We start from the raw sequence: 16,368 nt of genomic DNA, 5'->3' as shown, positions 1-16,368 counted from the left end.
GTCAGCTGGGCAAGTCACTTCACTTCTCTGTCCCTCAGTTAACCTCATCTGTAAAATGGGGATGAAGACTATGAGCTCCACGTGGGACAACCTGATCACCTTGTAACCACCCCAGTGCTTAGAACGGTGCTTTGCACATAGTAAGCGCTTAACAAATGCCATCATTATTATTATGTCTGCTGTGTGACCTTGGGCAAGTCACTTCACTTCTCTGAGCCTCAGTTCCCTCATCTGGAAAATGGGGATGAATACTGTGAGCCCCACGCGGGACCCAACTAACTGGTGTCTACCCCAGCGCCGAGAACAGTGCTTGGCACATAGTCGGCGCTTAACAAGAACCTTAATTATTATTATTAACATTACATAATTATTCTTATTAACATTACAACACCAACTGCAAGCTACCTTTGGGCAGGGATGGTGCCTACCAACTCCACTGCACTGGACTCTCCCAAGCGCTCAGCACAGTGCTCGACACACGGCTACCGACTCCTTGAGGGCAGGGATCGTGCTTACTGACTCTACTGGACTCCCCCAACTGCCGGGTACAGTGCTCCGCACAGAGTAAGCGCTCAACGATTCCAGTGCTCAATAAATTGTGTTGATTGATCCCTCTGGACTGTCGGCTCATTGAAGGCAGGGGATCTGTCTGCTACAGTGCTCAATTGTACTCTTAATAATAATAATATTAAGAATCGTGGTGATAATAATTCATTCATTCATTCAATCGCATTTATGGAGCGCTTGCTGTGTGCAGAGCACTGTGCTAAGCGCTTGGAGAGTCCAGGTTGGCAACATATGGAGACGGTCCCTACCCAGCGGCAGGCTCACAGTCCGGAGGGGGGAAAGAGACAACAAAACAGAGCATATTGGCCGAGTAAAATAGATGGAATGGATATGTACAGGTAAAATAAATGAATACAGTAATAAATATATACAAACATATATACATATATAATATAAATATTATATAATAATAATAATAGCCCACTGTTGGGTAGAGACCATCTCTATATGTTGCCAACTTGTACTTCCCAAGCGCTTAGTGCAGTGCTCTGCACACAGTAAGCGCTCAATAAATACTATTGAATGAATGAATAATAATAATAATGTTGGTATTTGTTGAGCGCTTACTATGTGCAAAGCACTGTTCTAAGCGCTGGGGTAGATACAAGGTAATCAGGTTGTCCCACTTGGGGCTCACAGTCTTCATCCCCATTTTACAGATGAGGGAACTGAGGCCCAGAGAAGTGAAGTGACTTGCCCAAAGTCACACAGCTGACAAGTGGCGGAGCCAGGATTTGAACCCACGACCTCTTGACTCCAAAGCCCGGGCTCTTTCCACTGAGCCACGCTGCTTCTCTAATGAATGAATGAATTTGTTTAGCGCGTGGCTTAGTGGCTAGAGCTCGGCTCCGCCCCATGTCCGCTGTGTGACCTTGAGCAAGTCACTCCACTTCTCTGCCTTGGTTACCTCATCTGTAAAATGGGGATTTAGACTGTGAGCCTCACGTGGGACAGGGACTGTGTCCAACCTGATTAGCTTGTATTCATTCATTCATTCCATTGTATTTATTGAGCACTTACTGTGTGCACAGCACTGCACTAAGCGCTTGGGAAGTACAAGTTGGCAACATATAGAGACGGTCTCTACCCAACAATGGGCTATTATTATTATTATATAATATTTATATTATATATGTATATATGTTTGTATTCACCCCGGTGCTTAGTACAGTGCCTGGCTCCTAGTAAACACTTAACAAATACCATTATTATTATTATTATTGTTATTATGTGCCAGGCACTGTTCTAAGCGCTGGGGTAGACACAAGATTATCAGGTTGGCCACAGTCCCTGCCCCTTGTGGGGCTCACGGTCTCAACTCCATTTTACAGATGAGGGAACCGAAGCCCAGAGAAGTGCAGTCACTTGCCTAAGGTCACAGAGCAGACAAGTGGAGAAGCAGCGTGGCTCAGTGGAAATCAATCAATCAATCAATCGTATTTTTTATCAATCAATCATATTTATTGAGCGCTTACTGTGTGCAGAGCACTGTACTAAGCACTTGGGAAGTACAAGTTGGCAACATATAGAGACGGTCCCGACCCAACAGTGAGCTCACAGTCTAAAAGAAAGAGCCCGGGCTTTGGAGTCAGAGGTCATGGGTTCAAATCCCGGCACCGCCAATTGTCAGTTGGGTGACTTTGGGCAAGTCACTTCACTTCTCTGGGCCTCAGTTCTCTTATCTGTAAAATGGGGGATTAAGACTGTGAGCCCCCCGTGGGACAACTTAATCACCTTGTAACTTCCCCAGCGCTTAGAACAGTGCTTTGCACATAGTAAATACTTAATAAATAATAATAATAATAATAATAATAATGGTATTTGTTAAGCGCTTACTATGTGCAAAGCACTGTTCTAAGCGCTGGGGAGATACAAGGTGATCAGGTTGACCCACATGGGGCTCACAGTCTTAATTCCCATTTTACAGATGAGGGAACTGAGGCACAGAGAAGTTAAGTGACTTGCCCAAAATCACACAGCTGACAATTGGCAGAACTGGGATTTGAACCCATGATGTCTGACTCCAAAGCCTGGGCTCTTTCCACTGAGCCACACTGCTTCTCAATAAATGCCATTATTATTATTATTATTGTTGTTGTTATTATTATTATTATTATTATTAAGTGGCGGAGCCGGCATTAGAACCCATGACCTTCAGAATCCCAGGCCCATTCTCTATCCGCCAGACCACGCTCCTTCTCTTCCAAGCGCTTAGTACAGTGCTCTGCACACAGTCAGTGCTCAATAACTACGACTGACTCATTGATGGGGCAAAATGGAAGAGCCGAAAAAATAAACAATTTTTTCCTCAGGGCCAAATGATTTTGTTCTGTAACTAAAAGGAAATATATGGACTGCAGGAGACGTCCGCATACAGTTCCAACTGATTATTTCTGATAATCACTTCTCGAAATGAAAAATACCACTGCACTTTGGAAATCGAGGAACGGACCAAAGGGAGAGGAAGGATGAGTTCATTTAATATCTGGAGGAGATGTGAGAGGGAAAGAATGATGGAGGAAAAAATAAGTCAGTTTTCTGGCAAGAGTCAAGGAGAATGTTGAACAGTAGGGTGACTAATCTAATCCCACACTGTTTTTAGACACAAAATAATTTCCACACTGTTGCCAACTTGTACTATGCTGCCAACTTGTACTTCCCAAGCGCTTAGTACAGTGCTCTGCACACAGTAAGCTCTCAATAAATACGACTGAATGAATGAATGAATGAATATGCAAAAGAAGGGTCAAAGCCCTGCCTCTTTAATAATAATAATTGTATTTGTTAATAATAATAATAATAATAATGGCATTTATTAAGCGCTTACTGTGAGCAAAGCACTGTTCTAAGCGCTGGGGAGGTTACAAGGTGATCAGGTTGTCCCACGGGGGGCTCACAGTCTTAATCCCCATTTTCCAGATGAGGGAACTGAGGCCCAGAGAAGTGAAGTGACTTGCCCAAAGTCACACAGCTGACAACTGGTGGAGCCGGGATTTGAACCCATGACTTCTGACTCCAAAGCCCGGGCTCTTTCCACTGAGCCACGCTGCTTCTAAGCGCTTGCCAAGTGCTTATTATGTGCCAAGCACTGTTCTAAGTGCTGGGGTAGAGACAAGATAATTGGGTTAGGCAAAGTCCCTGTCCCACATGAGGCTCACAGTCTTAATCCCCATTTTACAGCTGAGGGAACTGAGGCCCAGAGAAGTGAAGTGACTAACCCAAGGCCACACAGCAGACAAGTGGCGGAGCCGGGATTAGAACCCATGATCTTCTGTCTCCCAAGCCCGGGCTCTAGCTTTTGGTATTTAATGTTAGCTGGTTTTTCTTGTGTAGGCCTTTCAATTTTGGACCAGAAGGAAGCAGGCCCCCTAAAATGAGTAGTTTGGGGCCGGGTTTGAAAGTAATTGTTAATTTAAAAAAAGGCCAATTCTCCAGCTCCTCTGGGGAAGGAGTCATCAGCGCTTAGAACAGTGCTGATTTTTAAAAATCCCCCCCAAAATAAATACCATCATTATTATCATTAATGGGGGGCTTTTAAAAAATTGGTATCTGTTAAATGCTTATTATACACCAATCATCATCATCATCATCAATCGTATTTATTGAGCGCTTACTATGTGCAGAGCACTGTACTAAGCGCTTGGGAAGTACAAATTGGCAACATATAGAGACGGTCCCTACCCAACAGTGGGCTCCCAGTCTAAAAGGGGGAGACAGAGAACAAAACCAAACATACTAACAAAATAAAATAAATAGAACAGATATGTACAAGTAAAACAAATAAATAAATAGAGTAATAAATCTGTACAAACATATATACATATATACAGGTGCTGTGGGGAGGGGAAGGAGGTAAGATGGGGGGGATGGAGAGGGGGATGAGGGGGAGAGGAAGGAAGGGGCTCAGTCTGGGAAGGCCTCCTGGAGGAGGTGAGCTCTCAATCAATCAATCAATCAATTGTATTTATTGAGCGCTTACTGTGTGCAGAGCACTGTACTAAGCGCTTGGGAAGTCCAAGTTCGCAACGTATAGAGACGGTCCCTACCCAACAGCGGGCTCACAGTCTAGAAGGGGGAGACAGAGAACAAAACCAAACATACTAACAAAATAAAATAAATAGAACAGATATGTACAAGTAAAACAAATAAATAAATAGAGTAATAAATACGTACAAACATATATACATATATACAGGTGCTGTGGGGAAGGGAAGGCGGTAAGATGAGGGGGATGGAGAGGGGGATGAGGGGGAGAGGGAGACACCGGGCACTGTACTAAACGCCGGGGTAGATATGGGATAATTGGGTTGAACCCAGGGGGCTTGTGAGAGCGGGGAGATTCCAAGCCACCAAGGAGAAACCACACAGGTTGGTGAACAAGCTAATCAGGCTAGAACCCGGGTCTGGGACTCAGAGGAGCTGGGTTCTAATCCCGCCGCCGCCGCTTGTCAGCTGGGTGACCTTAGGTAAGTCACTTCACTTCTCTGTGACTCGGTTACCCTATCTGCCAAAAATGGGGCTCAAGCAGCAAGGCGAAGTGGCTAGAGCCTGGGGCTGGGAGAAAGAAGGTCATGGGTTCTAATCCCAGCTCCAATCAATCAATCAACAATCAATCGTATTTACTGAGCGATTACCGTGCGCAGAGCACTGTACTAAGCGCTTGGGAAGTACAAGTTGGCAACATATAGAGACAGTCCCTACCCAACAGTGGGCTCACAGTCTAGAAGGGGGAGATGGAGAACAAAACCAAACATATTAACAAAATAAAATAAATAGAATAGATATGTACAAATAAAATAAATAAATGGAGTAATCAATATGTACAAACATATATACATATATACAGGTGCTGTGGGGAAGGGAAGGAGGTAAGACCACTTGTCTGCTGTGTCACCTCGGGCAGGTCGCTTCACTTCTCTGTGCCTCAGTTCTCTCATCTGTAAAATGGGGATTAAGACCCCCATGCGGGACAAGGACTGTGTCCAACCCTTGTATCCACCCCAGTATTTATTTATTTTTAGTAAAGTGCCTGGCACACAGTAAGTGCTTAACAAATGCCACAATTATTATTATTATTACTTTAGGACAGGGACTGTGTCCAACCCGATTTGCTTGTATCCACCCCAACGCTTAATACGGTGCCTGACACATAGTAAGTGCTTAACAAATGCCACTACTATCACAAGAAGCAGTGTGGCCTGGTGGACAGAGCCTAGGCCCGGGAATCAGAAACCCTCGGTTCTAATCCCCATTCTGCCACATAATAATAATGATGATGATGGTATTTGTTAAGCGTTTACTCTGTGTAAAGCACTGTTGTAAGCGCTGGGGAGGCTACAAGGTGATCAGGTTGTCCCACGGGGGGCTCACAGCTTTAATCCCCATTTTACAGATGAGGTCACTGAGGCCCAGAGAAGTGAAGTGACTTCATCATCATCATCATCATCGCATTTATTGAGCGCTTACTATGTGCAGAGCACTGTACTAAGCGCGTGGGAAGTACAAATTGGCAACATATAGAGACGGTCCCTGCCCAACAGTGGGCTCACAGTCTGAAAGTCCAAAGTCACACAGCTGACAGTTGGCGGAGCCGGGATTTGAACCCATGACCTCTGACTCCAAAGCCTGGGCTCTTTCCACTGAGCCACACTGCTTCTCACGTAAATACGTTTATATCTGTAATTTTATTTATCCATATTAGTATCTGTAACCCACTCTCTATACCGTAAGCTCATCGTGGGCAGGGAATGTGTCTGTTTATTGCTGTATTGTACTTTCCCAAGCACTTAGTACAGTGCTCTGCACACAGTAAGCGCTCAATAAATACATTTGAATGAATGCCTGCCATGTGATCTTTTTCTAGTTTTTATTCAGAGGACGATTCTGCTGGGGAAAGGTTGAGGTCTGTACCTCATGTCTCCGGGTTTTGTTTTGTTGTCTGTCTTCCCCTTCTAGACTGCGAGCCCGTTGTCGGGTAGGGACCATCTCTATATGCTGCCGACTTGTACCTCCCAAATGCTTAGTACAGTGCTTTGCACACAGTAAGCGCTCAATAAATACGATTGAATGAATGAATCTTGGGCAAGTCACTCCACTTCTCTGTGCCTCAGTTACCTCATCTGTAAAATGGGAATTAAATCCTACTCCTTTCTTCTTAGTCCGTGAGCTCAATGTGGGACTGGGATTGTGGCCAACCTGATTAACTCATACCTACCCCAGTGCTTAGAACGGTGCTGGGCATGTAGTAAACGCTTAACAACTTCCAGTATTATTATTGTTATTTACTGAGTGCTTATTGGGTGCGGAGTACTGGACTCAGCACTTGGGAGAGCACGGGTACAACAGAGTTGGTAAACACAATCCTGCTCTCAAGGAGCTTTCAGTCTAGGGAGGAACTAGACTGATTTTTCTCCCTTTAAAAAAAAATAAATGATAATAATAATAACGGTATTTGTTAAGCGCTTACTATGTGCAAAGCACTGTTCTAAGCACTGAAGGGGATACAAGGTGATCAGGTTGTCCTGCATGGGGCTCACAGTTTTTCATTCATTCATTCCTTCATTCATTCAATCGTATTTATTGAGCGCTTACTGTGTGCATAGCACTATACTAAGCGCTTGGGAAGTACAAGTCGGCAACATATAGAGATGGTACCTACCTAACAATGGGCTCACAGTCTAGAAGGGGGAGACGGACAAAAAAACAAAACACGTGGACGGGTGTCAAGTTGTCAGAACAAAGAGAATTAAAGCAAAATGCACATTCATTCATTCATTCATTCACTCAATCGTACTTATTCATTCAATCATTCAATCGTATTCATTGAGCGCTTACTGTGTGCAGAGCACTGTACTAAGTGCTTGGGAAGTACAAGTCGGAAACATATAGAGACGGTCCCTACCCAACAATGGGCTCACAGTCTAGAAGGGGGAGACAGACAACGAAACACATGGACAGGTGTCAAGTCGTCAGAACAAAGAGAATTAAAGCAAAATGCACATTCATTCATTCATTCATTCATTCATTCAATCGTATTTATTGAGCGCTTACTGTGTGCAGAGCACTGTACTAAGCGCTTGGGAAGTAAAGTTGGCAACATATAGAGACGGTACCTACCCAACAATGGGCTCACAGTCTAGAAGGGGGAGACAGACAACGAAACTAAACATGTGGACAGGTGTCAAGTCGTCAGAACAAACAGAATTTCGTCAGAACAGAGTTAAAGCAAAATGCACATTCATTCATTCATTCAATCGTATTTATTGAGCGCTTACTGTGTGCACAGCAGTGGACTAAGCGCTTGGGAAGTACAAGTCGGCAACATATACAGACGGTCCCTATCCAACAACAGGCTCACAGTCTAGAAGGGGGAGACAGACAAAGAAACAAAACATGTGGACAAGTGTCAAGTCATTAGAACAAACAGAATTAAAGCAAAATGCACATTCATTCATTCATTCATTCAATCGTATTTATTGAGCGCTTACTGTGTGCTGGGCAGTGGACTAAGCGCTTGGGAAGTACAAGGTGGCAACAGATAGAGATGGTCCCTACCCAACAACGGGCTCACAGTCTAGAAGGGGGAGACAGACACTGAAACAAAACATGTGGACAGGTGTCAAGTCGTCAGAACAAACAGAATTAAAGCAAAATGCACATTCATTCATTCATTCAATCGTATTTATTGAGTGCTTACTGTGTGCAGAGCACTGTACTAAGCGCTTGGGAAGTACAAATCGGTAACCTATAGAGGCGGTCCCTACCCAACAAAGGGCTCACAGTCTAGAAGGGGGAGACAGACAACGAAACAAAACATGTGGACAGGTGTCAAGTCGTCAGAACAGACAGAATTAAAGCGAAATGCACATCATTAACAAAATAAATAGATTGGTATAATAGAGTAGACTAAAGTCCTGGACCCCCCTGCCCGCGACCCATGAGCCTGTTTGGCGCTGCTGCGTCAGGGCCCTTCTTCCCCCCGTTGCCGTACCTGGTTCTTATTTGGATTCTCCATGAACACGCACTGCTTCATGATGTAGGAGACCACGGCGTTTCCCCCCAGCGCGGCCACGTGGGCCCGCACCATGGCGAACACTTCCGCGATGAAGGCGTGGAGGAATCCGCTGACGCCGCCTTCCTACCAAAGAGAAACCCAAACCGTCGATATCGGGGGTCATCCTAAAGGCTGGGGGGTGGGGTGGGGGGTGGGAAGGCCGTGGGTTCTAATCCCGGCTCTGCCACTTTGCCGCTGTGCGACCCTGGGCAGGTGGCTTCACTTCTCTGGGCCTCAGTTCCCTCATCTGGAAAATGATGGAGACTGTAAGGTCGCTGTGGGCAGGGAATGTGTCTGTTTGCTGTTGCATTGTACTCTCATTCATTCAATTGTATTTACTGAGCGCTTCCTGGGTGCAGAGCACTGGATTAAGTGCTTGGGAAGTCCAAGTCGGCAACATACAGAGACGGTCCCTATCCAACAACGGGCTCACAGTCTACCAAGTCACAATCGTTCTTGCCCGTCCCGCCGTCGACCCCCGGGCACGTCCTCCCCCTGGCCCGGAATGCCCTCCTTCCCAACATCCACCAAGCTATCTCTCTTCCTCCCTTCAAAGCCCTACTGAGAGCTCACCTCCTCCAGGAGGCCTTCCCACACTGAGCCCCCTTTTTCCTCTCCTCCTCCCCATCCCCACCACCCTACCTCCTTTCCCACCCCACAGCCCCTGTATATGTGTTTGTACAGATTTATTACTCTATTTTAGTTGTCCATATTAACTATTCTATTTATTTTGTTAATGATGTGCATCAAGCTTTAATTCTATTTGTTCTGATGACTTGACACCTGTCCACATGTTTTGTTTTGTCGTCTGTCTCCCCCCTTCTAGACTGTGAGCCCGTTGTTGGGTAGGGACCATCTCTATCTGTTGCCGACTTGTACTTCCCAAGCACTTAGTCCAGTGCTCTGCACACAGTAAGCACTCAATAAATACGATTGAATGAATGAATGAATACCAAGCACATAGTACAGTGCTCCGCGCACAGTAAGCGTTCAATAAATACAACTGAATGAATGGATGAATGAATGGGGATTGAGACTATGAGCTCCACGTGGGACAGGAGACTGTGTCCAACCCGATTTGCTTGTAGAAAGAAGCAGCGTGGCTTAGTGGACAGAGCCTGGGCCTTATTTTATTTTGTTAATATGTTTTGTTTTGTTGTCTGTCTCCCCCTTCTAGGCTGTGAGCCCGCTGTCGGGTAGGGACCGTCTCTATACGTTGCCGACTTGGACATCCCAAGCGCTTAGTCCAGTGCTCTGCACACAGTAAGCGCTCAGTAAATACAATTGAATGAATGAATGAATGAATGGGGGTCAGGAGGTCATGGGTTCTAATCCCGGCTCTTCCACTTGTCTGCTGGGCGGACCTTGGGCAAGTCGATTCACTTCTCTGTGACTCAGTTCCCTCATCTGGAAAACGGGGGTTAAGACTGTGAGCCCTATGCAGGACAGGGAAGGGCTCCAACCTGATTTCCTTATACCCAACCCAGCGCTTAGTACAGTGCCTGGCACATAGTAATTCGATTCAATCATATTTATTGAATGCTTATTGTGTGTAGAGCACTGTACTAAGCGCTTAGGAAGTACAAGATGGCAACATATAGAGATGGTCCCAACCCAACAACGGGCATACAGTCTAGAAGGGGGAGACAGACAACAATACAAAACAAGTAGACAGGCATCAATACCATCAAAATAGATAAACAGAATTATAGATATATACCATAATTATTATTATTATCCACCAAAGCGATTTGTACATTCATTCATTCATTCAATCGTATTTATTGAGTGCTTACTGTGTGCAGAGCGCCGTACTAAGCGCTTGGAAAGTACAAGTTGGCAACATATAGATACGGTCCCTACCCAAAGACGGGCTCACAGTCTAGAAGGGGGAGATGGACAACAAAACAAATCAAGTAGACAGGCGTTAATGCCATCAAAATAAACAGAATTACAGATATATGCCATAATTATTATTATTATTATCCACCCAAGCGCTTTGTACATTCATTCATTCATTCCATCAATCATCATCATCAATCATATTTATTGAGCGCTCACTGTGTGCAGAGCACTGGACTAAGCGCTTGGGAAGTATAAGTTGGCATCCTATAGAGACGGTCCCTACCCAACAGCGGGCTCACAGTCTAGAAGGGGGAGACAGACAACACAAAACATGTAGATGGGTATCAAAATCATCAGAATCAATAGAATTATAGCTATATGCACATCATTAACAAAATAGAGTAGTAAATATTTACAAGTAAAATAAATAGAGTAATAAATCTGTACAAATATACACAAGTGCTGTGAGGAGGGGAAGGAGGTAGGGCCGGGGGGATAGGGAGGAGGAAAGGATAAAGGGGGCTGAGTGTGGGAAGGCCTCCTGGAGGAGGTGAGCTCTCAGTAGGGCTTTGAAGGGAGGAAGGGAACTAGCTTGGCGGATGTGAGGAGGGAGGGCATTCCGGGCCAGGGGGAGGACGGGGGCCGGGGGTCGACGGCGGGACGGGCGAGGACGAGAACTAACGGTGAGGAGGTTAGCGGTGGCGGAGGAATGGAAGGAGAGAAGGGAGGGGAGGGAGGAGGGGGCGAGGGGATGGACAGCCTTGAAGCCGAGAGTGAGGAATTTTTGCTTGATTAGTGCCTGGTACATAGTAAGCGTTTAATAAATACCAGAATTATTACTATCATTATCATTATATAATAATATATGTATATATGTTTGTACATATTTATTACTCTATTTATTTATTTATTTTACTTGTACATATCTATTCTATTTATTTTATTTTGTTAGTATGTTTGGTTTAGTTCTCTGTCTCCCCCTTTTAGACTGTGAGCCCACTGTTGGGTAGGGACTGTCTCTATATGTTGCCAATTTGTACTTCCCAAGCGCTTAGTACAGTGCTCTGCACATAGTAAGTGCTCAATAAATACGATTGATGATGATGATGATGATGATTATCCACCCCAGTGCTTAGCACAGAGCCCGGCACGTAGGAAGCGCTTCACAAACACCGTCGTGATGAATTCCTATTATTACCGGCGCTCACCTCCCGCAGCGAAGTGGTCTCCCGGATGAAGAACATATTGATGATCCCGAGATACTTGGTGATCTTCGCCCCGGGGATGAAGGAGAGGGGCGTCATCTTCACCACCCCGACGGCGGCGGTGGGGCAGGCCGGGGCCGAGCGCTGTCGGGGCTGGCCGTCGGGCGGCGGGGGGCTGCCTCTCTCCGCCGGAGCCGCTGCAGCGGGAGGGAAGGAGGGGAGACAAGAGCGGGAAGGGGGAGGAAACACCGCTGGTCACCGTCGGACGCGACCGGACCGCTCCTTCCCTCGGGTTTCCAAATGGGTGAGGGGGCAGCGACATTCGGCTGGCGGGGAAAGAAGTCCAAGCCATGGCGCGCGGAGGAGGAAGAATCACCATGCAACCCATGCAACGGGGACCGGGGGAGAGAGAGAGAGAGACGGAGACGGAAAGGAAAGGCCGAGGAGCCGGAGGGTGGCATTCTTGGGGAAGAAAAATGGCATTCCTGCAAAAGAAAATGTCGATGCAATGGAGCCAGACGGCGTGGTGATCGGTTACCCACGGAAGGAAAAGAAAATCAGAAGGGTCGGGGGCTGGGGACGGGGAGCTTTATCAAAATTATCTGCTGGAGAAACCGATTATTACAGAAAGAGTGTGAAAGTTGTTACATTTCCCAGTGGACTTTTTTCCTTTTCTTTTCCCCCCCTAGAAGTTGTCTTCTCATCAGTGTCAACGTGTAGGAAACCTTACGTTGACTGATAATGGCAGTGGATATTTTCACACCTATGACTAGTGAACAGGTCACAGCGTCGTGGATGGTTTAGGCTGCCCTTCGGGTGGTTTTACTCTGTTTTTCCCATTTATTCCAAAACACGCAGGGCGTGCGTGTCTGCGGTCCTATTCAAATGAGCCTGACCCTGCCAGTGACAGAGGTGATAATAATAAAAATAATAATTGGGGTATTTAATGATGTCATTTGTTAAACGCTTACTATGTGCGAAGCGCTGGGGGGGATACAAGGTGATCAGGTTGTCCCACGCGGGGCTCAAAATCTTAGTCCCCATTTTACAGATGAGGGAACGGATGCTCAGAGAAGTGAAATGACTTGCCCAAGGTCACACAGGAGACAGGTGGCGGAACCAGGATTAGAACCCAAGACCTCTGACTCCCGAGCCCGTGCTCTTTCCACTGAGCCACGCTGCTTCTCAGAGCTTAGCGCTGGGGTGGATCCAAGCAAATTGGGTTGGACGCGGTCTCCGTCCCACGTGGGGCTCATGGTTTCAATACCCATTTGACAGGTGAGGTCACTGAGGCCCAGAGAAGAGAAGTGATTTGGCCAAGGTCACACAGCAGACAAGCGGCGTTGATCGCTTTCCGTGTGGAAACACACGACCTCTTCCAGACTCCCGGGAAATGGTCTGGCATTCGGGGATTCCGGGCTCAGGGCCCTGAATGATTTCAGCGGTCCAGAAACAACAAGCCGTTAACTTCCTTTTCCATAGTAAATTTGGCCCTCGGGGGAGGTAAACGCCTCTGAGAGGGGAAAAAAAAAACGTTGAACGTGGAAAAAAGGAAAAAGGAAACACCAAGACGTGGCTCAGTGGAAAGAGCCCGGGCTTTGGAGTCAGAGGTCATGGGTTCAAAGTCCGGCTCCGCCAACTGTCAGCTGTGTGACTCTGGGCAAGTCACTTCACTTCTCTGGGCCTCAGTTACCTCCTCTGTAAAATGGGGATTAGGACTGTGAGCCCCCCCGGGAGACAACCTGATCACCTTGCAAGCTCTCCAGCGCTTCGAACAGTGCTTTGCACCTAGCAAGTGCTTAATAAATGCTATCATTATTATAAAGAAAAACCAACCGAATTCTACATTTGCAATGATTCGCTCCTGGCGGGCCTGTTCATTCATTCATTCAATCGTATTTATTGAGCGCTTACTGTGTGCAGAGCACTGGACTAAGCGCCTGTCCCGACGGCTTATTTCCCCCAGCCGTTTCGAAAGAAACCAGCTTTCACACTCCGGTGTGTTAAACGTTTGATCGGCAGAGATATTCAACTGGGCAGCGGGTGGGTATGCGATCCCCCTAGGGTCATTCTCGGCATCAGAACGTGGTGGAAGAAACGTCCGCGTACTTGTCTTAATTGATCCGCGCCTTATGGTCTGAGCTTTCAGTTTAATGAGCTCTATCCAGCTGTTGCATCTGTCTGCAAAGGAACTGTAATCAACTGACGTTGCTGAAAACACAGACAGAAAACAAAAGAAAAAGAAACAAAAAAAAACAAAGAAAAAAAAATACATGGGTGACGTCTCTTTGTCCGTCGCTATACGCCGTCGGACGAAGCAATCAACTCAATCAGAGAGAGAGAACGGTCCTTTTCCAAGCCAGTCATTTTTGGTTTTTTGCTTTAAACAAACCAACGAGCAGAGAGAGGGAGAGGCAGAGAGAGACGGAGAGAGCGCAAAAGACGTCAAGCTTCAGACGCTGATTTATCCCAACCCGGGTCTTCCCTTGAGCAGCGTGGCTCAGTGGAAAGAGGCCGGGCTTTGGAGTCGGAGGCCGTGGGTTCAAATCCCGGCTCCTCCACTTGTCAGCTGGGTGACTTTGGGCAAGTCGCTTCACTTCCCTGGGCCTCAGTTCCCTCATCTGGAAAATGGGGATGAAGACTGGGAGCCCCTCGTGGGACAACCTGATTACCTTGCATCTACCCCAGCGCTTAGAACAGTGCTTTGCACATAGTAACCGCTTAACAAATACCAACATTATTATTATTATTATTATTATTATTATTATTATTTAGCAGGCTGAAATTTTTCGCTGGCAGCCTCTCGGGCAGAGCAGAGCCGGGATGGGATCGACCTTGGAAAACTGCATCAGTGGTGATCCTCCGCTCTTGCCCTCACCTCAGGTCCTCCGCCCGCCCCGTCTAACCTTGAATTTCTACCAGCGCTTAGAACAGTGCTCCAGCGCTTTAGAACAGTGCTTTGCACATAGTAACCGCTTAACAAATACCAACATTATTATTATTATTATTATTATTATTTAGCAGGCTGAAATTTTTCGCTGGCAGCCTCTCGGGCAAGAGCAGAGCCGGGATGGGATCGACCCTGAAAACTGAATCAGCGGCGATCCTCCGCTCTTGCCCTCACCTCAGGTCCTCCGCCCGCCCCGTCTAACCTTGAATTTCTACCAGCGCTTAGAACAGTGCTCCAGCGCTTTAGAACAGTGCTTTGCACATAGTAAGCGCTTAACAAATACCAACATTATTATTATTATTATTATTATTGTTATTATTATTATTATTATTATTATTTAGCAGGCTGAAATTTTTCGCTGGCAGCCTCTCGGGCAGAGCAGAGCCGGGATGGGATCGACCCTGGAAAACTGAATCAGTGGCGATCCTCCGCTCTTGCCCTCACCTCAGGTCCTCCGCCCGCCCCGTCTAACCTTGAATTTCTACCAGCGCTTAGAACAGTGCTCCAGCGCTTTAGAACAGTGCTTTGCACATAGTAAGCGCTTAACAAATACCAACATTATTATTATTATTATTATTATTGTTATTATTATTATTATTATTATTTAGCAGGCTGAAATTTTTCGCTGGCAGCCTCTCGGGCAGAGCAGAGCCGGGATGGGATCGACCCTGGAAAACTGAATCAGTGGCGATCCTCCGCTCTTGCCCTCACCTCAGGTCCTCCGCCCGCCCCGTCTAACCTTGAATTTCTACCAGCGCTTAGAACAGTGCTCCAGCGCTTTAGAACAGTGCTTTGCACATAGTAAGCGCTTAACAAATGCCATCATGATTATTATTATCCCCTCCTTTTTAGTTGCTGGGTTATTTTAGTCAGTAACTGACATGTTGCCAATTTGTACTTCCCAAGTGCTTGGCACAGTGCTCTGCACACCGTAAGCGCTCAATAAATACGACTGATGATGATGATGATGCGGAAAAAGCTGCCGGGCTGTCATGGAGTTTGGGGATGGCGCCGGAATCGGCGGTGGGAGGGGATGAGGGACGGAAAGGAGCAGCGTGGCCTGGTGGCTACAGCCCGGGACTGGGAGTCGGAAGGTCGTGGATTCTAATCCGGGCTCCGGCACCTGTCTGCTGTGCGACCGTGGGCAAGTCGCTTTGTTTCTCTTTAAACTCAGCGACCTCACCTGGAAATTTAGCGACGCTGGGAGGGTGGGAGGAATATGATTTACTGAGAGCTCACCTCCTCCAGGAGACTCTATTTATTTATTTACTTTATTTGTACATATCTATTCTATTTATTTTGTTAGTATGTTTGGTTTTGTTCTCTGTCTCCCCCTTTTAGACTGTGAGCCCACTGTTGGGTAGGGACTGTCTCTATATGTTGCCAATTTGCACTTCCCAAGCGCTTAGTACAGTGCTCTGCACATAGTAAGCGCTCAATAAATACGATTGATGATGATGATGATGATGATGACCTTCCCAGACTGAGCCCCCTTTTCCTCTCCTTCTCCCCATCCCCCAGCCCGCCCTACCTCCTTCCTCTCCCCACAACACCTGTAAAATAATTGTACAGATTTATTACTCTGTTGATTTTACTTGTACAGACTTACTATTTATTTTGTTAATGATGTGCATATAGCTTTAATTCTATTTGTTCTGACGATTTTGACACCTGTTTTGTGCGGTGCTCTGCACACAGTAAGCTCTGAATAAATACGATTGATTGAATGAATGTTCTAATAATAATAA

At 46.3% G+C, this 16,368-nt stretch overlaps 1 protein-coding gene across 13 annotated transcripts in view; it reads right to left on the bottom strand.

Moving 5' to 3' along the window:
- The window catches only part of C2CD5 (C2 calcium dependent domain containing 5), a 224,110-nt gene that overhangs the window by 3,435 nt on the left and 204,307 nt on the right, over positions 1 to 16,368 (bottom strand). For 8 of the 13 annotated variants that reach the window (XM_038765549.1, XM_038765568.1, XM_038765539.1 and 5 more), the window contains 3 exons: positions 13,780 to 13,881; positions 11,674 to 11,867; positions 8,558 to 8,704 (listed from right to left, as the gene is read on the bottom strand). In XM_038765549.1, the coding sequence (XP_038621477.1) occupies positions 8,558 to 8,704; positions 11,674 to 11,867; positions 13,780 to 13,881 (443 nt within the window). The remainder of the gene's footprint in view (positions 1 to 8,557; positions 8,705 to 11,673; positions 11,868 to 13,779; positions 13,882 to 16,368) is intronic. The other 5 variants (XM_038765585.1, XM_038765557.1, XM_038765577.1 and 2 more) reach the window with 2 other exon arrangements.

This window comes from Tachyglossus aculeatus, chromosome 2 (assembly GCF_015852505.1).
Source record: "Tachyglossus aculeatus isolate mTacAcu1 chromosome 2, mTacAcu1.pri, whole genome shotgun sequence".
NCBI lineage: Eukaryota > Metazoa > Chordata > Mammalia > Monotremata > Tachyglossidae > Tachyglossus > Tachyglossus aculeatus.
Note: the sequence above shows the minus strand (reverse complement) of the source record. Positions and strands in the feature narration are given on the sequence as shown.